Source organism: Notechis scutatus, chromosome Z, assembly GCF_049901735.1.
Source record: "Notechis scutatus isolate UNSWTSFEM ecotype Mainland chromosome Z, rNotScu1.2, whole genome shotgun sequence".
Taxonomy (NCBI): Eukaryota; Metazoa; Chordata; class Lepidosauria; order Squamata; family Elapidae; genus Notechis; species Notechis scutatus.
The window spans coordinates 64,379,609-64,394,991 of record NC_142025.1 but is presented as its reverse complement, the minus strand read 5'-3'; the positions used below and the strand labels follow the sequence as shown (position 1 = coordinate 64,394,991).

The following is a 15,383-nucleotide window of genomic DNA, read 5'->3' as shown; positions in this document are numbered from 1 at the left end:
GAAGCACCCCGACCCAGAGGCCCCATTTGTAATTCAGGCCGATGCGAGTAATGTAGCTGTGGGAGCAGTGTTATTGCAGAGGAATTTACAGAGGTTGCTACAGCCTTGTGCGTACACTTCTAAGAAACTCACCGAGACTGAACAGAGGTAGGCGATATGGGAGAAGGAGGTGTATGCAGTGCGGTGAGCCCTACTAACTTGGCAGCATTCCCTGGAAGGAGCAAGGATGCCATTTAAGGTAAGGACTGACCATAAAAATCTGGAAGCCCTGAAAACTCCATGCAAGCTATCCCCTAAACAAATCTGTTGGGCTCAACACTTTAATCGTTTCAATTTCACTCTCTGTTTATGTCCCGGGTGGGGCGCAGAATTTTATGGCAGATGCTTTGTCTAGATTGTCCCAATATAACAGCTGAAGTGGTCAGATCTGTTATCCCCTTAAAGAAGCTAGTAGCCCTGGTAACCACTAGAACTCAGGGGAGGGAGGAGTCTGAGATTCCAAATGAACTGTGTGAGACGCTGAAAAAACCACTAAAAGCTTACTACTCACAAAAAATGACTACCCTTTAATACGGTGTCTCTCATCTTTTTTGTTTGTCCCCATTTTGTTGGACCCCAATCCCCTGCTCTCTTAAAAATTTACCACACTAGTGGGATTCTTTAATGAAGGAAGGCAAAAAGCTAGTGTGACACAGCTCGGTTGCCCAAGCATTCCTGGGTTGCAAAAGCAGACTGGAAGTGTGAATTTGAGCTTTTTAGGTTCTCTTTGAAGCTCCTGCAGCTTGATGAGTTTATTTGTGTGCCTCTAGTTAAAGTGATTACCCTGGATCTGTCTTCTTGCCTTAATAGGTTAATTAATGCCTTGGTGAGTTATTTTTAGCCTGATTCTCCTTATCTTAATGGCTCCACTTAATTGTTTCTATTGTCAGCTCTGTCTGTCTGAGTTATCTCTTTCAGCTGGTGATTCTTGGTTTTTCTAAAGGGGGAAGGGCTGGCTTGAGTTTCTTGGCCATGTTTTCTGGGGTTTCTGTTGCTGTGAGGTTTCTGGTATGGTCCTTCCAAGTTCCCACAGAACAATGCCGCCTGGGTGGAATGCTGAAAAAAGCTTCACTACATTTTTAAGATGAAAAGTCTTAATGGCTTAGGTGACTAAACATGGCTTCCCCTAAATCCCCTGGCTTCTCTCTCTGCTACAGCTCTCATTCCATTAGGGACTGTTGGTCCAGGTAAGCCCTGGGCTAATGTAAGATAGGTAAGATAGCTAGGAAAGATTTTTGTGGCAATACTGGCACAAAGTAACAAGCTCCCTTGGTTTGGTAATTGTTCCATTTTAAGTGTTTATTTTTCAATTATTAATTAATTGTTCAAATATCAGCCATTCTTTACATCTCATTCTTACAGGGTTAGGGTTATGAGTTAGGGTTAGGATTGAAATTTGTGGCTGAGCACTGAGCGCTGTGCTGTTGTGAGACATCGATTTGGCCACACCCACCCAATCACATGACCAACAAGCCATGCTCTCCCAGTCACATGACTAACAAGCCACGCCCATAGAACCTGTAGTGAAAATTTTTGAATCCCATCACTGACACACACACAAATATAGATAGATAGATAGATAGATAGATAGATAGATAGATAGATAGATAGATAGATAGATAGATAGATAGATATAGATAGATAGATAGATAGATAGATAGATAGATAGATGATAGATAGATAAATAAATAAATAAAAATTAGGCATGGCATCAGTAATTATTAAAGTAATTATTTCTACATATGCATAAGAACATTGTTAATATGATTATTAAACATGCTGGCCTTTCTTCACCATAGATATGATAGAATAATTAATGAATACCAACTGAATGAGACTCAGAATTCAAGCATTGGTCTTTTTCATGCAAAAACACGCTTAACGTAAGAACTAGTGATTTTATAATGTTCTAATCTTATGTGGATTTGTTATAGCATATATTAATCAAACCAAATTCTAAAATTAACCAAATCTAGATCTTAGGAATAGTTCCTGTATAATCCAACACAAATCCCAACTCTGAATTATTTCAATTAATCAGATACTCACGAGAAGTTTTCGAAGCAAGTAAAGTGATTCTGGAGCCAGCTAATAACTGAAATCCTAAAACATTAAGTTGATCTTCATCAATTTGATCAGCAAAGTCTACATGAAAAAGAAGAAACACAGTTTGCATAATTTCTTCCAAATGTTCATCTTTATTGCAGGCATTTTCTTATTTAAAAACCTATTGTTTGAATTTTTACCTGAAAAAAGAGTAATAAGGCTGACTGTAGGTTTGTTGGTATCAATAGTTAACTTCTGGCTTGCTGTTTTTAAAGGCTGAGCAGGAAAACAAACCAGCCGCAAAGGTAATCGGAATGTGCATTGGGCAACCCTTGGTGCACCTGAAATAAATCATATATATATATATATATATATATATACACACACATATATTAAATCAAAATACCCCCAATTCTAGGTGCGATAATGCATCTTAAGCCTGATCCTTGGTGTCACTTGATTTTTTTAATGTTTAATTTAAAAGGGAAAGAGAAAATTTTGCTGCAATATTGCATTTTCAATAATGCTTCTAAAGCCTACATAAAATACAAAGTGTTTTTATGTAGATTAGTGCCCATCCCCACAATAAGAAAGACCAAGGTAAAATTGAGATGTACAGTATCCTTCAATGATTTATTTTATAGTTAACATTGTTTCTACAAAGACATTAAGACATAAAATGTTATATATAGAATTATTTTCAAATAAACTATTATAATTATTTTATCATATATTTACATTCTCTAATAATTTACCTGTCGCTGTATTGTATGATGCTATAACACTACCTTCCAAATCTGCTGGTAAGTAATTCCCTTTTCGAAAAGCAGAAAGTACAACTGTTTTAGATACAGAAGATTCTGTGAACACAAGCAAAACAATGAAAAGGTAAATTAGAAAAAGAGCCTGAGAAATTTGTCTATGAAATTATAACAAAGAAACATCAGTTCAGTTGCAACTCACTACTCATTCAATCTTTATCCTATAATGAAAAAGGCATGTAATGTTATTTACATGTTTTTTCATGTAAAAAACAGTGTATAATAAAAAAATTGAAATTTCTGAAATTTGTCAAATATTTCATTCAAAATCATGTTCAATAGAACATCTATTCAATAGCAAAATGTCCCAGTATTAAATGGAATTATGCAGCATTGCAAACTATTTTTTTTTTTACTTTACAGACAACAGATTCTGTTTGCTAATTATGAGACACCAAAACAACAACAACTTTAAGAGATACAGAGCTCTAAAACTATCTGACTGCCTTAGCTTAACTGTAATAATGAGAGTTCCTTGGTGCAGCTGTGGCACAGAGCTAGGATCTTTTGCTTGTGACAGTAGGAGCCAGGCCTAACATAGCTTTATACTTTGGATCAGATCCAGCAAGAGACATGCCAGACAGGATCCCAGAGGCTCCAAACTAAAAAGAAAGTTTCTCCAAAGAGGGTTTAATTAATCTCCGTCATCCCTCCAAAAATGGTTGAAATAATTGAAATTTGGCAATTTTATAAAACATTTTATGACATAAAAATAATCAGAAAAAGGATATGTAACATAATACAAAATGACATAAAACATTTTCTGTGCTGATGTTTGACTGGGCTATATAGTTCAAATTGGGCTATTGTCTAGGCAGCTACATCTCTGAATATATCCCAATGAACACAATATATTAGAAGCTCTATCACTATTAAACGCACTGAGAAATCTGATGTGTTTCTGAAAGCATGATCCAGATCATGCTTTCAGAAATAGGTAAATAATTGAAGTTTAATAAAGTAAAAAACATATATAAAGACTGAGAGATCTACTCTTTCCTTAGGCAAAAAACCAGCTGATGATTTTGGAACAGATACTCCCTTTTAATCCTAGAAAGAAGGAAAGAATAGGTAAATAATTGAAGTTTAATAAAGTAAAAAACATATATAAAGACTGAGAGATCTAGTCTTTCCTTAGGCAAAAAACCAGCTGATTTTGGAACAAATACTCCCTTTTAATCCTAGAAAGAAGGAACTGGCAAGACACTTCTAAACACCTTGCCAAGAATATTGCAGAGGGAATAAAATTAATTGAAAGTACAATTTTTCACATGACATACTATTTTACTTTCTAGTTTCTATATTTTAACCAATAAATATGTAGACATTTTAAAATATTGCTACCACACATCTTGTATAGTCATAGCTTCACCAAACAAATTTATTCCACATATGACATGTTGGAAATGAGAGGAAATATTTATTGTGGTCTTATATTAAAAATAATCAGGTAAACAGGGGGGATAAAAACAGTCTGAAATAAAAACTGACCAGAAATCAGAGGGATTTATATAATAGAATGCTGCAATTTCAGGGGTGGGATTTACCGGTTCTGTCCAGTTCTATAGAACTGGTTGTTATGATTCTGTGCAGTTCAGAGAACTGGCAAATTGCACCACTGGCTGGCCCCACCCCTCCCCTCTGCGCCCAGTCAGTCCTTATCGTGCATGCGCAGCATCACCTGCAGCCTGCTTTAGCCCACCCGCCAGGCCAGCCATTACTGCATGCCTTCCATTGTGGCCCTGCCTGGTCTCCCTGGGTGAGTGAGGGTCTGCAAGTTCCAGGGCCCAGTCACCTACTTGCCACTGCCGATCGCCTTTCTCCCTCACCCCACTTGCCTTTTGCTGCCGCCGCCTGCTGCCCTAACCCCCAGCAGTAAGGGCCAGCAGCTGTGGTGAATCCAGGTGTGGGGCAAGATGCAGACTGGTGGGGACCCGAGCTAAATTTCACTGTACCGGAGAACATGTGGAGAGGCTCATGTTCTTCTGCTGCTGGGAAAGCAAGAGAGTCTTTCCTGGCACAGCTCTGGGCAGCAGAGAGAAACAGGATTCAACCGGGCTGCTTCTCTGCTGCCTGGAGCCGCCTGTTTCCCTATTGGAGGGGAACTTGCAAACTTTTCTCTGTGCCAGGAAAAACTCTCTTGTTCTCCCACCAGCAGGAGAACATGAGCCTCTCCACATGTTCTCCAGTACAGCGAAATTTAGCTCAGATTCACCACAGCTGCTGGGCCTTGTCAGCGGTGGGGAGGTGGGGGTGGGCAATCAGGGAGCATGATACTTTGCTGCCCGCATGGCCCCTTTGCCTGCCACCCCTTCCCTCTCCCTCCTACAGCCCCTTTGTTGGACCCAGAACAATCACCCCGGTTGGCTCTGCCACGCCTGCCTGGTCACACCTGTGTCGGGAACAGGCGTTGTCATTTCGAAGTTGAGGAAGAAGTTGGGGAAGGAGATAAAGGGTCCTGCAGTGGCCAGGACAGGAGTACCATTGAGAAGCAGGGAAGTGGCCTTCTAGTGGTCTGACCCAGCGTTAAGGCCAGCAGGCTACGGGAAGTCAGAGCACCAAGGAAAAGGGGATTGTCAGGGGAAGCTGCCCTCTCCATGTTGAATTGGGACCATTCGGAGTAGTCCTAGGAATTGGATGAGTCAAGCCGCAACTCCTTGCCTTCTTAGCTCAGCGAATGGCCATTTTCTGCAGGAAGACTGCTGAGGAGGGAGGTCTACCTGAGCGACTCCTCCGGTGTCTTCGATGGATTATTTGAACACTTACAAGCAAGTGCAGTTAAAGGCGCTGCTGTCACACATTAGCCCAGGCCTCAGCCCGCGGCTCCGTAAAGCCAACACCAAAGAAATGGGTGCTCAGGTGAACCCACGATGCAATGCTCGCTCGGATCTCAGCAGCTCCAAGCCATCTGACCTCAAAGCCCCTTGGGCTGTCTGAGCCGGGACCACTGATCTCAGGCTTCTACTCACCCGTGCTTGGTCGCCGCCTCTTAACCTTGCCCGAAGCGGCTGGCCCTGCCCCTCCCCCTCCCCCTCCTGGCATGAGAAGGTAAGGGCGGGGAGTAGCAAAGCATCCGGGTCCCTATCTTCCCATCTCTCCCCCCCACTCCGTGTGTGTGTGTGTGTGTGTGTGTGTGTGTGTGTGTGTGTGTGTGTGTGTGTGTGTTTCTCAAAGCCGCTACTGGGCCAAGCCAGCAAACTTTCCTTGGTGCTCTTTGCTACTTCTTTCATTTCTTCTTTTTGGAATCCAGACTGGCTGAACAACGACTGCCAGCTGCGGTGGAAGCATCCCTTCGGGTGACCTTTCTCCTCCTCCTCCTTTTGTGACTGGCGGCTGTGACAGGACCGGCAGGATGCACATGCGAGGGGAGACGCTCCTCAAGCAAGTGCCAAAGCACAGCAAAACCAGGTGCGGGGTGGGCGGCTGCTCGCTTGAGGAGGCTCCCCATGTGTGTGCACCCTCCCAGCCCTGCCATAGCCGCCGGTCGCGAGAGGAGGAGAAGGAAAAGTGTCGCCCAAAGGGGTGCTTCCACCATGGCTGGCGATCGTTTTTCAACCAGTCTGGATTCCAAAAAAAAAGAAATGAAAAAAGTAGCGAAGAGCGCCAAGGAAAGCTTGCTGGCTTGGCCCAGCCGCGGCTTTGAGAGAGGGCGGGGAGAGAAAGTGGAAGATAGGGAGAGGGCAGAGAGAGAGACAGAGAGAGATACGGGGGTGGGAGAGCCATAGAGAGACACAGAGAGAGAGAGGGAAAGAGAGAAACAGAAGGAATGAGATAAGAAGAGACAAGAAAGAAAAGAAAGAGAAAAGAGAAAGGAAGAGAAAAGAGAAAGCAAGCAAAAGGAAGAAAAGGGATAGACAAAGAAAGGGAGAGATGGAAGGAAGGGAGGAGAAAGTGAATGAGATATATGGATGGATAGATAAATACATGGAGGGAGGGAGGGAGAGAGAGAGAAAAAAGGAGAGGAAGGAAGGACACAAACCCTGGCTTCAGAAGACTCTGAAACAGCACAGCAATCTGGGGCTGGAAGGGATCTAGGAGGTCATCTTCTAGTCCAACCCCCTGCTCCAGCAGATCCTTACAGAATCATAGAATAGCAGAGTTAGAAGGGTGTGTGTGTGTGTGTGTGGCTGTCAAAACTCCAAAAACAGGTCAAGTAGCTCTGGGGAGGTCAGTCGTAAATTAGAACACTTGCTAAGCAACCCGCCATTAAGCAAGGACCACTTGTATTTGGTTTACCAGTCACATGGCCACCTGGCCACGCCCAAACAGTCACGTGACCACCGAACCATGCCCAGCCAGTCACGTGACCACCAAACTACACCCACAAATTAGGCCACTCCCACAGAACCAGTTGTTAAGAAATTTGGATCCCACCACTGTGCAATTTGACCACTGCAGGGTCAGGAGGTCAACTGTTGGCTAGCTTTCTTTCCTTTCAGATTTCAGTTCAATTATAGAAGATAAGGAAACAGAAATGGTGGCCCTCCAGCATGTTCTGCTCTTCATTGTCAGGTCAGTTGCTTTAAAAATATATATTGCCCAGGCTTTATTCTGAGATGGACTGACCTGGTGGGCAATTGCAGATTCCTGATTAACAGAAAAATGGAAAATTCACCTCTCCCAGCTCCATCTGACAAGTTATTACATATCTGTTTGGTTGTTAAAAATAGGCCTCACTATAAGAGTTCTCACTTTCTATCATGTGGTGGGGGGGAGTCTTATGTTGCTCTGAAGCAATACAAACATACACACTGAGAAACTGAATTTGGTCCCATTTTTTTCAGTGCATCACTTTCACCAAGCTTTTAATTGTTAACTCATTTTAGAATTAATGTTAATCATGTTTCTAACTATATTTTAGTTTTCTTTTTAATTTATTATATTTTATAAGTAATATTACATATTTTGTAGGCAATATATTACATGTAATGTATTACATTATTTCAATATAATATTGTACTTCTGCAATGTTGACTAAAGATTAACAGTATAAACTTTAAAGATACAGGTATCTTGACTCACAATCATAATTGGCTTTTATATCCAAAACCAAGTATCTTGTTAAGAAGCATCTGCAAAGTACAACAAAATATTGTATTTGTTTTATTACTTTAGATTTTTTTAATCCCACCTTTATTACTTCTATAAGTAACAAAAGGCAACAGACTTACATAAAAGTTTCTCCTATTTTCTCCACAATCACAATCCACTGACTTGGGTTGGGCTGAGAGCAGTCATTGGCTCAAAGTCACTCAGCCAGCTTTCATGTACAAAATGAGACTAAACTAATAGTCTCCTGGTAGCACTTTACCCCCTACACCAAACTGGTTCTATTTATTATACAATAACGTTTCTGCCTTAAAATGAACTTAATACTGAAGTCTCCACTGTATTGTTACATACCATTGTTTGTGCATCTTGGAAAAAAGAAACAAGAAACTAGCAAAGTAAAACAGAAAACAAAAAAGAAAAACAAGCTATTTGGTTTCTAACTTTCTCTTTTTTGTGCTTCAACTAATTTACAATATTTATAAACATTTAGGCCTCTCAGAACACCAAACTGTAAATATTCAAATTTGTCATGCTGTACATTTTATGTATAGGAACCATTCTTCTTTAAATTTGGTTAAACATCTGTGGTGAATATAATATATATTGTCAGTTTTACCATTCCTACATATTCTCCAAGTTCCCAATCCAATAAAATGTCAGAAAGGGTGTTGGTACTTACCAGATACGCCCATTCTCTTTGAGCTGTAAAGAGCATCCAGTAGTGGGGGAGGTGCTTCAGTCTCTGCACGTCTAGGCTGGGCTTAATTTCTGGAACACTCTTCCTCCTCCACGGGACTCCTCCCCAGCGTTCCCCAGTTTTGGCGAAGACGAGAGAATAAACACCACTCGCCTTGAATGCCTTGACAATTTGTTGGCCGAAACGGGACCCCACCAGATGGAAAAATGGGGTGGGGCTGGATGCTCTTCACAGCTCAAAGAGAACGGGCGTATCAGGTAAGTACCAACGCCCTTTCTCCTATGAGCTGTTCAGAGCATCCAGTAGTGGGACATACCAAAGCTTGGCCTGTCCTATGGGAGAGACTCTGTCTGGCTTGGAATTCCCTCCTGGTCCTCGTGGATCCGTTGCAGAACTCTTCTGCCAAAGGAGGCCTCAGCGGATGCAAACACATCTATTTTATAATGCCTAATGAAGGGCGATGGAGATGCTCAGGTTGCGGCTCAATAAATATCAGTTATTGGTGCCTGCGTGGCCCATGCTGCCGATGTTGCTGCGCTCCTTGTTGAATGAGCTGTTATGCCCCTGGGCACCTGTAGTGATTGAGTCTGATATGTTTTCGCTATCGCAGCCCGTAGCCAACAGCCTATTGTGGAAGAAGAGACCTTGCATCCCTGAATGTTTGGCTGAAACGACACAAATAAAGCTTCCATTTTCCTGAAAGTCGCTGTGCGGTGAATAAATATTTGCAATGCTCGCCTCACATCAAGCCGAAGCCATTGTAGTTCCAAACTTTGTGATGGCCTGGGACAAAAGTTAGGAAGTATCAGCTCTTGTGCCCTGTGAAACGCTGAATTAATTTTGGGTATAAACATAGGATCAGGACGAAGGACCACCCAGTCAGAATGGAAGACACAAAGGTCTTTTCTGATTGACAAAGCTGCCAGTTCCGAAATACGACAAGCGGAAGTGATCACTACAAGGAAAACTACTTTATATGTCAGAAATTGGAGACTTGATGATTTCAAGGGTTCGAAAGGGTACTTAGTGAGTGCAACGAGGACCTTGTTAAGGTCCCAAGTGGGATAATGGTGAACCGCTGGCGGGTGTAAATTTGTGGCTCCTCGAAGGAAGCTCGGTATGCGTGGGTGATGAGAAAGAGACAGTAGACCCTCAGAAATGACAACTGATGCCAAGGCCACCACCTGCTTTTTCAACGTATTAGGTGATAATCCCTTGTCAAGCCCCTCTTGTAGAAACTCTAGGATTTGAGCCACTGATGGATAGATGGGATCAGTTTGAGACTTAGTACACCATTTGCAGAAACTGGACCACGTGGCATTGTAGATGCGAGTCGTTGAGGGGCGTCTGGCAGCTTGGATGGTGGTGATAACTCTGTCGGAAAACTGTTTGCTCTTCAGACGTCTCCGCTCAACCTCCAGACGGTCAGGTGCAACCATTGAGGGTCCGGATGTTGAAGGGGTCCCTGGGTTAGCAAAACCCTGTCCAACAGAATTCTCCATGGTGTTGATAAGGATAGACTGTGGAGGTCTGCAAACCACGGCCGTCTGGGCCGGTAAGGAGCTATTAGCAGCAGCTCCGCCTTCTTGTCCAGAAGCTTCTGGATGACCTTGGGAATCAGAGGAAGTGGTGGGAATGCATACAGAAGACCCTGGGGCCAACGGCAGCGGAGCACGTTTAAGTTCTCCGCTCCTTGCAAAGGGTACCTGGAAATGAATCTGGGGAGCTGAGAGTTGAGGGGGGAAGCGAACAAGTCTACCACCAGCTACCCGAATCTCTGACCGCCTCTTGAAACAAGGTCAGATGGAGGCTCCACTCCGATTGATCTGCTTAGCCAGTCTGCCTGTGTATTTGACAGGCCCGAAATGTGTTCTTCTCTGATGGAAAGTAGGTTGCTCTCCACCCAGCGACACAAGTGCTCCGCTTCCTGCATGAGGTGTTTCGACTGTGTGCCCCCCTGTTTGCTTATGTGACCTTTGGCTGTTATGTTGTCGGTCAATATTAGTATGTGATGATTGAGTACCTGTGGAAGGAAGCTGCGGAGAGCCAGGTGTACTGCTTGAAGCTCCAGCCAGTTTATGCTGCACGATTGTTGTATGGCGGACCAGCGGTCTTGGGTTGTGAGCGATTGAACGTGAGCCCCCCATCCAAACAGGCTGGCATCGGTGGTGATGATAAGTCTGTATGGCTCTTTGAAGAGGCAGCCTCTGTTGATGACTGGTCTGGTCCACCAGAGGAGAGATATGAGGACCTTTGATGGTACCTTGACCTTGTATTTGGAGTTGCTTCAGCCGGAGCGCTGGTACGGGAGCAGGAACCACTGGAGGGATCTAGTGTGGAGCCGGACCCAAGGGATGATAGATATACATGAGATCATCTTGCCCAACAATTTTGATAGTTCAGCTCTTAAGACCCCTGATCTCCTTAACTAATTGCTGAATGCTATTTAGTCTATCTGGTGACAGGTAAACTTTGCCTTCCACCGTATCTATGACTGCCCCCAGATGGATTAACCGAGTCGATGGTATTAAATAACTCTTTTTCTAATTTATTGAGAACCCGTGTTGTTGTAGGGATTGTAATGTGTTCTGATTATCTCTGACTGATTGATGATTGGAAGATGACAAAATTAAGATGTCATCAAGGTAACACTGGAGTCGTACCACAGAGATGAGCAGCTAGAGTTGCGAGAACTTTTGTGAAGGTCCTGGGGGCAGAAGCTAGTCCGAAAGGAGGGGCCACATATTCAAAATGGTGGTTATTATAACAGAATCTCAGAAATTTATAGTGGGAAGGCCAAATAGCAATATGTAGGAACGCCTCCGTCAGATCTATAGACGGAAGGACGTCACCTTTTCTGATGCCAAGTAAGATAGATTGCAGGGTGTGCATTTTAAACTTGCGATAAACTAAGAAACGGTTGAGATGTTTCAGATCTAATATTGCTCTCCACCCCCCACCCCCCCGAACTTTTGGGAACAACAAAATGTGAATAGAAACAACAAAATGTGAATAGAAACCTCGTCCTCGTTGGTTGGTGGCTACTGATTGGATGGCTCGTATGTCCAGTAGATGTTGGATAGCTGTTTCCATGAGATTACGTTTAACCGGATCTCTGGAGAGAGAGCATGACATGAAAAAATCTGGGGGAGTGGATTGAAACTCTAGCGCAAGGCTAAATCTGATCATGTCTGACCCAGGAATCAGACGTTGAGGAGTCCCATTGGTCCGTGAATAATTTAAGGCATCCGCCAATGGGAGTCAGGTCCAGGGAGTTATCTTGGACGCCGAAAAGACCTGTTTCCTGCTCTTCAAAAGGATCTCTTGGATTGACCACCCCTTCTGCTCCCGAAGTCGGACCTGTCTGGCTGCTGCCCTGGTCTGAATGATGGGGGTCTCTGGTATCTGGGTGAAAAGGGTCCCTGGTAAAAGGGCCGAAAGGATCCCCTCCAAAAGGACTGAGGGTTTCTAGAATCTGACTTCTGAAAAAGGGAAGGTAGAATTTTCTTTTTGTTTTGGGTTTCAATTAGTAGTGGATCAAGGGAAGGGCCAAATAGTCTGTCTCCCACAATAGGAGATGAAGCCAGCTTGCATTTGTGCTTAAAGTCTGCTTGCCAATGTTTTAACCATAGTAAGCGTCGCACTTTGACATGTGAAGAAATGGCCCTGGCTGAAAACTTGACAGCATGATAAGTTGCGGCTTCTATAAGTTTAGCAATATCTTGGTGCGCTCTAATGTTGGAATTAGGGACATGTTCCCGTAAGAGGCAGAGCCATCTGAGAGAAGAACGGGAAAAGAAGGAGGCGGTCGTGGCTGCTCTGATGGCCCACACGTCAGACTGATGGGCCCTGCGTAGGGCTAGCTCGGCCCGTTTTTCCTCCGGCTTTAATGCCTCCAGCGCTTCACTGGGAATGGAGGAGGACGCTAATCCCACTATAGGTTTGTCTACCTCAGGAGTATTCAACAATTTTGAGAAATCAGGAGCCAAATTGAAATATTTCCTGTCATATCCAGTGGGGGCCGGGTACGCCGCTGCAGACGCCCACTGTTTCTGTACCAGGTCCGAAAACATGTGAGGAACTGGGATCACATCTGTCTCGACTACTGGTTGATTGAAAATTAGATCTTCTGGTCCCTCTTCTGAAGGAGTTGGAGTGGTAGAAGGGGTCGACTTGTTCAGGCGCGCAATGTTTTTTGCTTTAAACAAGAGAGATCTGAAAAGCTGTGGGCGGAATAAGCCTGTAAATACAGGTTGATCGGGAACAAGGCCCTCATCCTCAGACATCCCCCTTTCTAAGGGGTCCACTTCCAACATGGGCTCGCTGTCATATATTGATCCCAATTCAATCTGTTCCATTTGATCAATTTGATCCACTTCTTCCTCCTCCTCTTCCTCCTCCTCCTCCTTCTCAGTCAGCCCTTGGAGGGGCGCTTCCCCTTGTAAATGTACCTGGGTATAGTGTTGCTCCGACCTGGTCAATGACCTCAGCAATTGGGAATCATAATCAGCAGTTACAGGATGTTCCCTGGTCAGAACTGCGTGTTGAAGACCTGCTGCGATTCCCTGGCAGATTGCCAGCTCCATCCAGGCCTTCATCCTCTCTGGAACCTCCTCTGGAAGAATGTTGTCCTGTCCAAGACCGGCAGCCGTTGGAGTGAATGTAGCTTCGGGAGCCCTTCGCGTGGTCGGTGTTCCAGGTAACTGGACCTGTTGGCTTTGGGGAGCCAAGCTGCGCCTGGATGAGAGGGAGAGATCTACGGGAGGAAGAGGGTGGGAAGAGGTAGACGGACCTGGACTGGAGGAGGGAAAGTCCTGTGAGGCCCTGGGTGCACTTATCTGCTTTTCTAATGCTTTATGGCGCCTGTTGGCATCCCTTTCTGAAGCTTTAGAATTCCCTTTAGCCTGCTTGGGTTTGTGCTGAGATTTGGCTTTGACCTTCAAGGATGAGGTCTGAGGGCTGCTACCGCCTGCCATTTCGATTGAAGGAATTACAGTATGCTTGTTATTTAATGAAATACTGTGAAGGCGGTTGACACGCCCAGGGACCTGATCTAAGAACAGACCGGTCGCCCTGATGATTTTTTTTATTCCCCCCCCTTTTCTCTTTTTTTTTAATACCTATGTATAATGAGTCGTATCTCAGTAATAATATTTTATTGATATTAAAATAATTCACTAATATATATAGCTATATGTATATGAATAACAATTAAATAGCCCGAGGCTAAAATGTTGAAAAACCAAACAGCCAAACTGAGAACGCATAAAGGCCCAAGTTGATAAAGGTAGAGGCCTTCAACAGCTTCCCTGCACAGGCAGACACAGGCCTTGGTGCTCGCTGTTGTGCCGCTGGGTTGATTGGGCTGTGAGGGTTAAGCCAACAATTTAAATGTAGGAATAGCCTCGAATGTAGTAAAAACAAGACAAGGGTATAATGATCCCAAGTGTTCTTAAAGAGAAACCTCTGCTTCGGAAAGAAAGTACCTCACACAGCACGAAATTAAATACAGTCAGAGTGGTCACGAGGTTTTTGTAAGAAAAAATGGCCTCTGGCGCACTCCCCAGCAGCAAACTCCCGCTGTGTGAAGGAGTAGCCTCTGAGGGTTCTTCCTATAAGGCTAAACAGCGGGGAAGGGTGGAAGGAACTAAGCGTTTAAATCTTCCACCCCCGAGATAGCGTTCAGAGGGGGGAAGGAAAGCGATACGACTTCGTTGTGAGCAAAGAGTTCACGCTGCTGTTCAGATGAAAGAAACTCTGCGGCTATCTGTCAGGGATAGAAAAAGCGGTTGTGGGGAGGGGGCGCGGAGCAGCGCCGAAGCTTCCCTCCGCTTTGGGGCGCAAAATAGCATTTCCCTGTAATGCAAGCGATCTCCAACTGCCTGATGTTAAAGAGCCAACGTCGAGAGATCGTAATGCGATTAGGAGGCTAAAGAGTCCTAAAGACAAGCTGATCAATTTTCAGACCTGCGAGTAAAGAAACAAATTTTCCTGTTTCGGCCAAGGAAGAATCACAAGCACTGCCCATCCCTCACGAGTCTGAGCCAAAACCGGGGAACGCTGGAGTCCTGTGGAGGAGGAGGAGTGTTCCAGAAATTAAGCCCAGCCTAGACGTGCAGAGACTGAAGCACCTCCCCCACTACTGGATGCTCTGAACAGCTCATAGGAGAATTGTATCTTTCTTCCAGTGCTGGGCAAAATTTATTCTCACATCTGCAAACAAATATCTCATTAAATCATGATATTTCTAGTTGAAGTTTTGTTAAATTGTTGATGCTTACTTAGATACCTAGTAAGAAAATTTGTGGTTTGATTTCAATTTTAATCTCTAAAACTTTTCAACGTTGTACTATATATATCTTTTCAGTAGTTTGACTTTTTTTACATATCCCACATGTGGTAAAATGTTTCATGGCATTTCTAATATTTATTACTGTATATTTATTTATATTGAAAATTATGTATATAATTGTAAAACATTTTGTACTGATTTTCTTTCAAGTTGTACCCTGGAGTATAATTTTAAAGTTTTGTTTCTTGTCTTGAATACCCATTGGAGAAAAAAGATTAATATTGGTCAGATCAATCAAATTCAGTAGAAAGATGCGGTAAAGTGGTGCACCTCCTTGTGGTACAACCTGGGCAATATGAGTTTGTCACATCAAAATAGTCTACATATTCTGACTGCTGGACCTCACAAAGATCTCCCAGCAAGAAGAAACACCACA

At 43.7% G+C, this 15,383-nt stretch overlaps 1 protein-coding gene across 5 annotated transcripts in view; it reads right to left on the bottom strand.

The window, feature by feature from the left end:
* BBS9 (Bardet-Biedl syndrome 9) overlaps positions 1 to 15,383 on the bottom strand; it is a 407,995-nt gene that overhangs the window by 282,169 nt on the left and 110,443 nt on the right. For all 5 annotated transcript variants that reach the window (XM_087946210.1, XM_026674870.2, XM_087946208.1 and 2 more), the window contains exons 14-16: positions 2,841 to 2,945; positions 2,286 to 2,426; positions 2,089 to 2,184 (exon numbers count right to left, since the gene is read on the bottom strand). In XM_087946210.1, the coding sequence (XP_087802336.1) occupies positions 2,089 to 2,184; positions 2,286 to 2,426; positions 2,841 to 2,945 (342 nt within the window). The remainder of the gene's footprint in view (positions 1 to 2,088; positions 2,185 to 2,285; positions 2,427 to 2,840; positions 2,946 to 15,383) is intronic.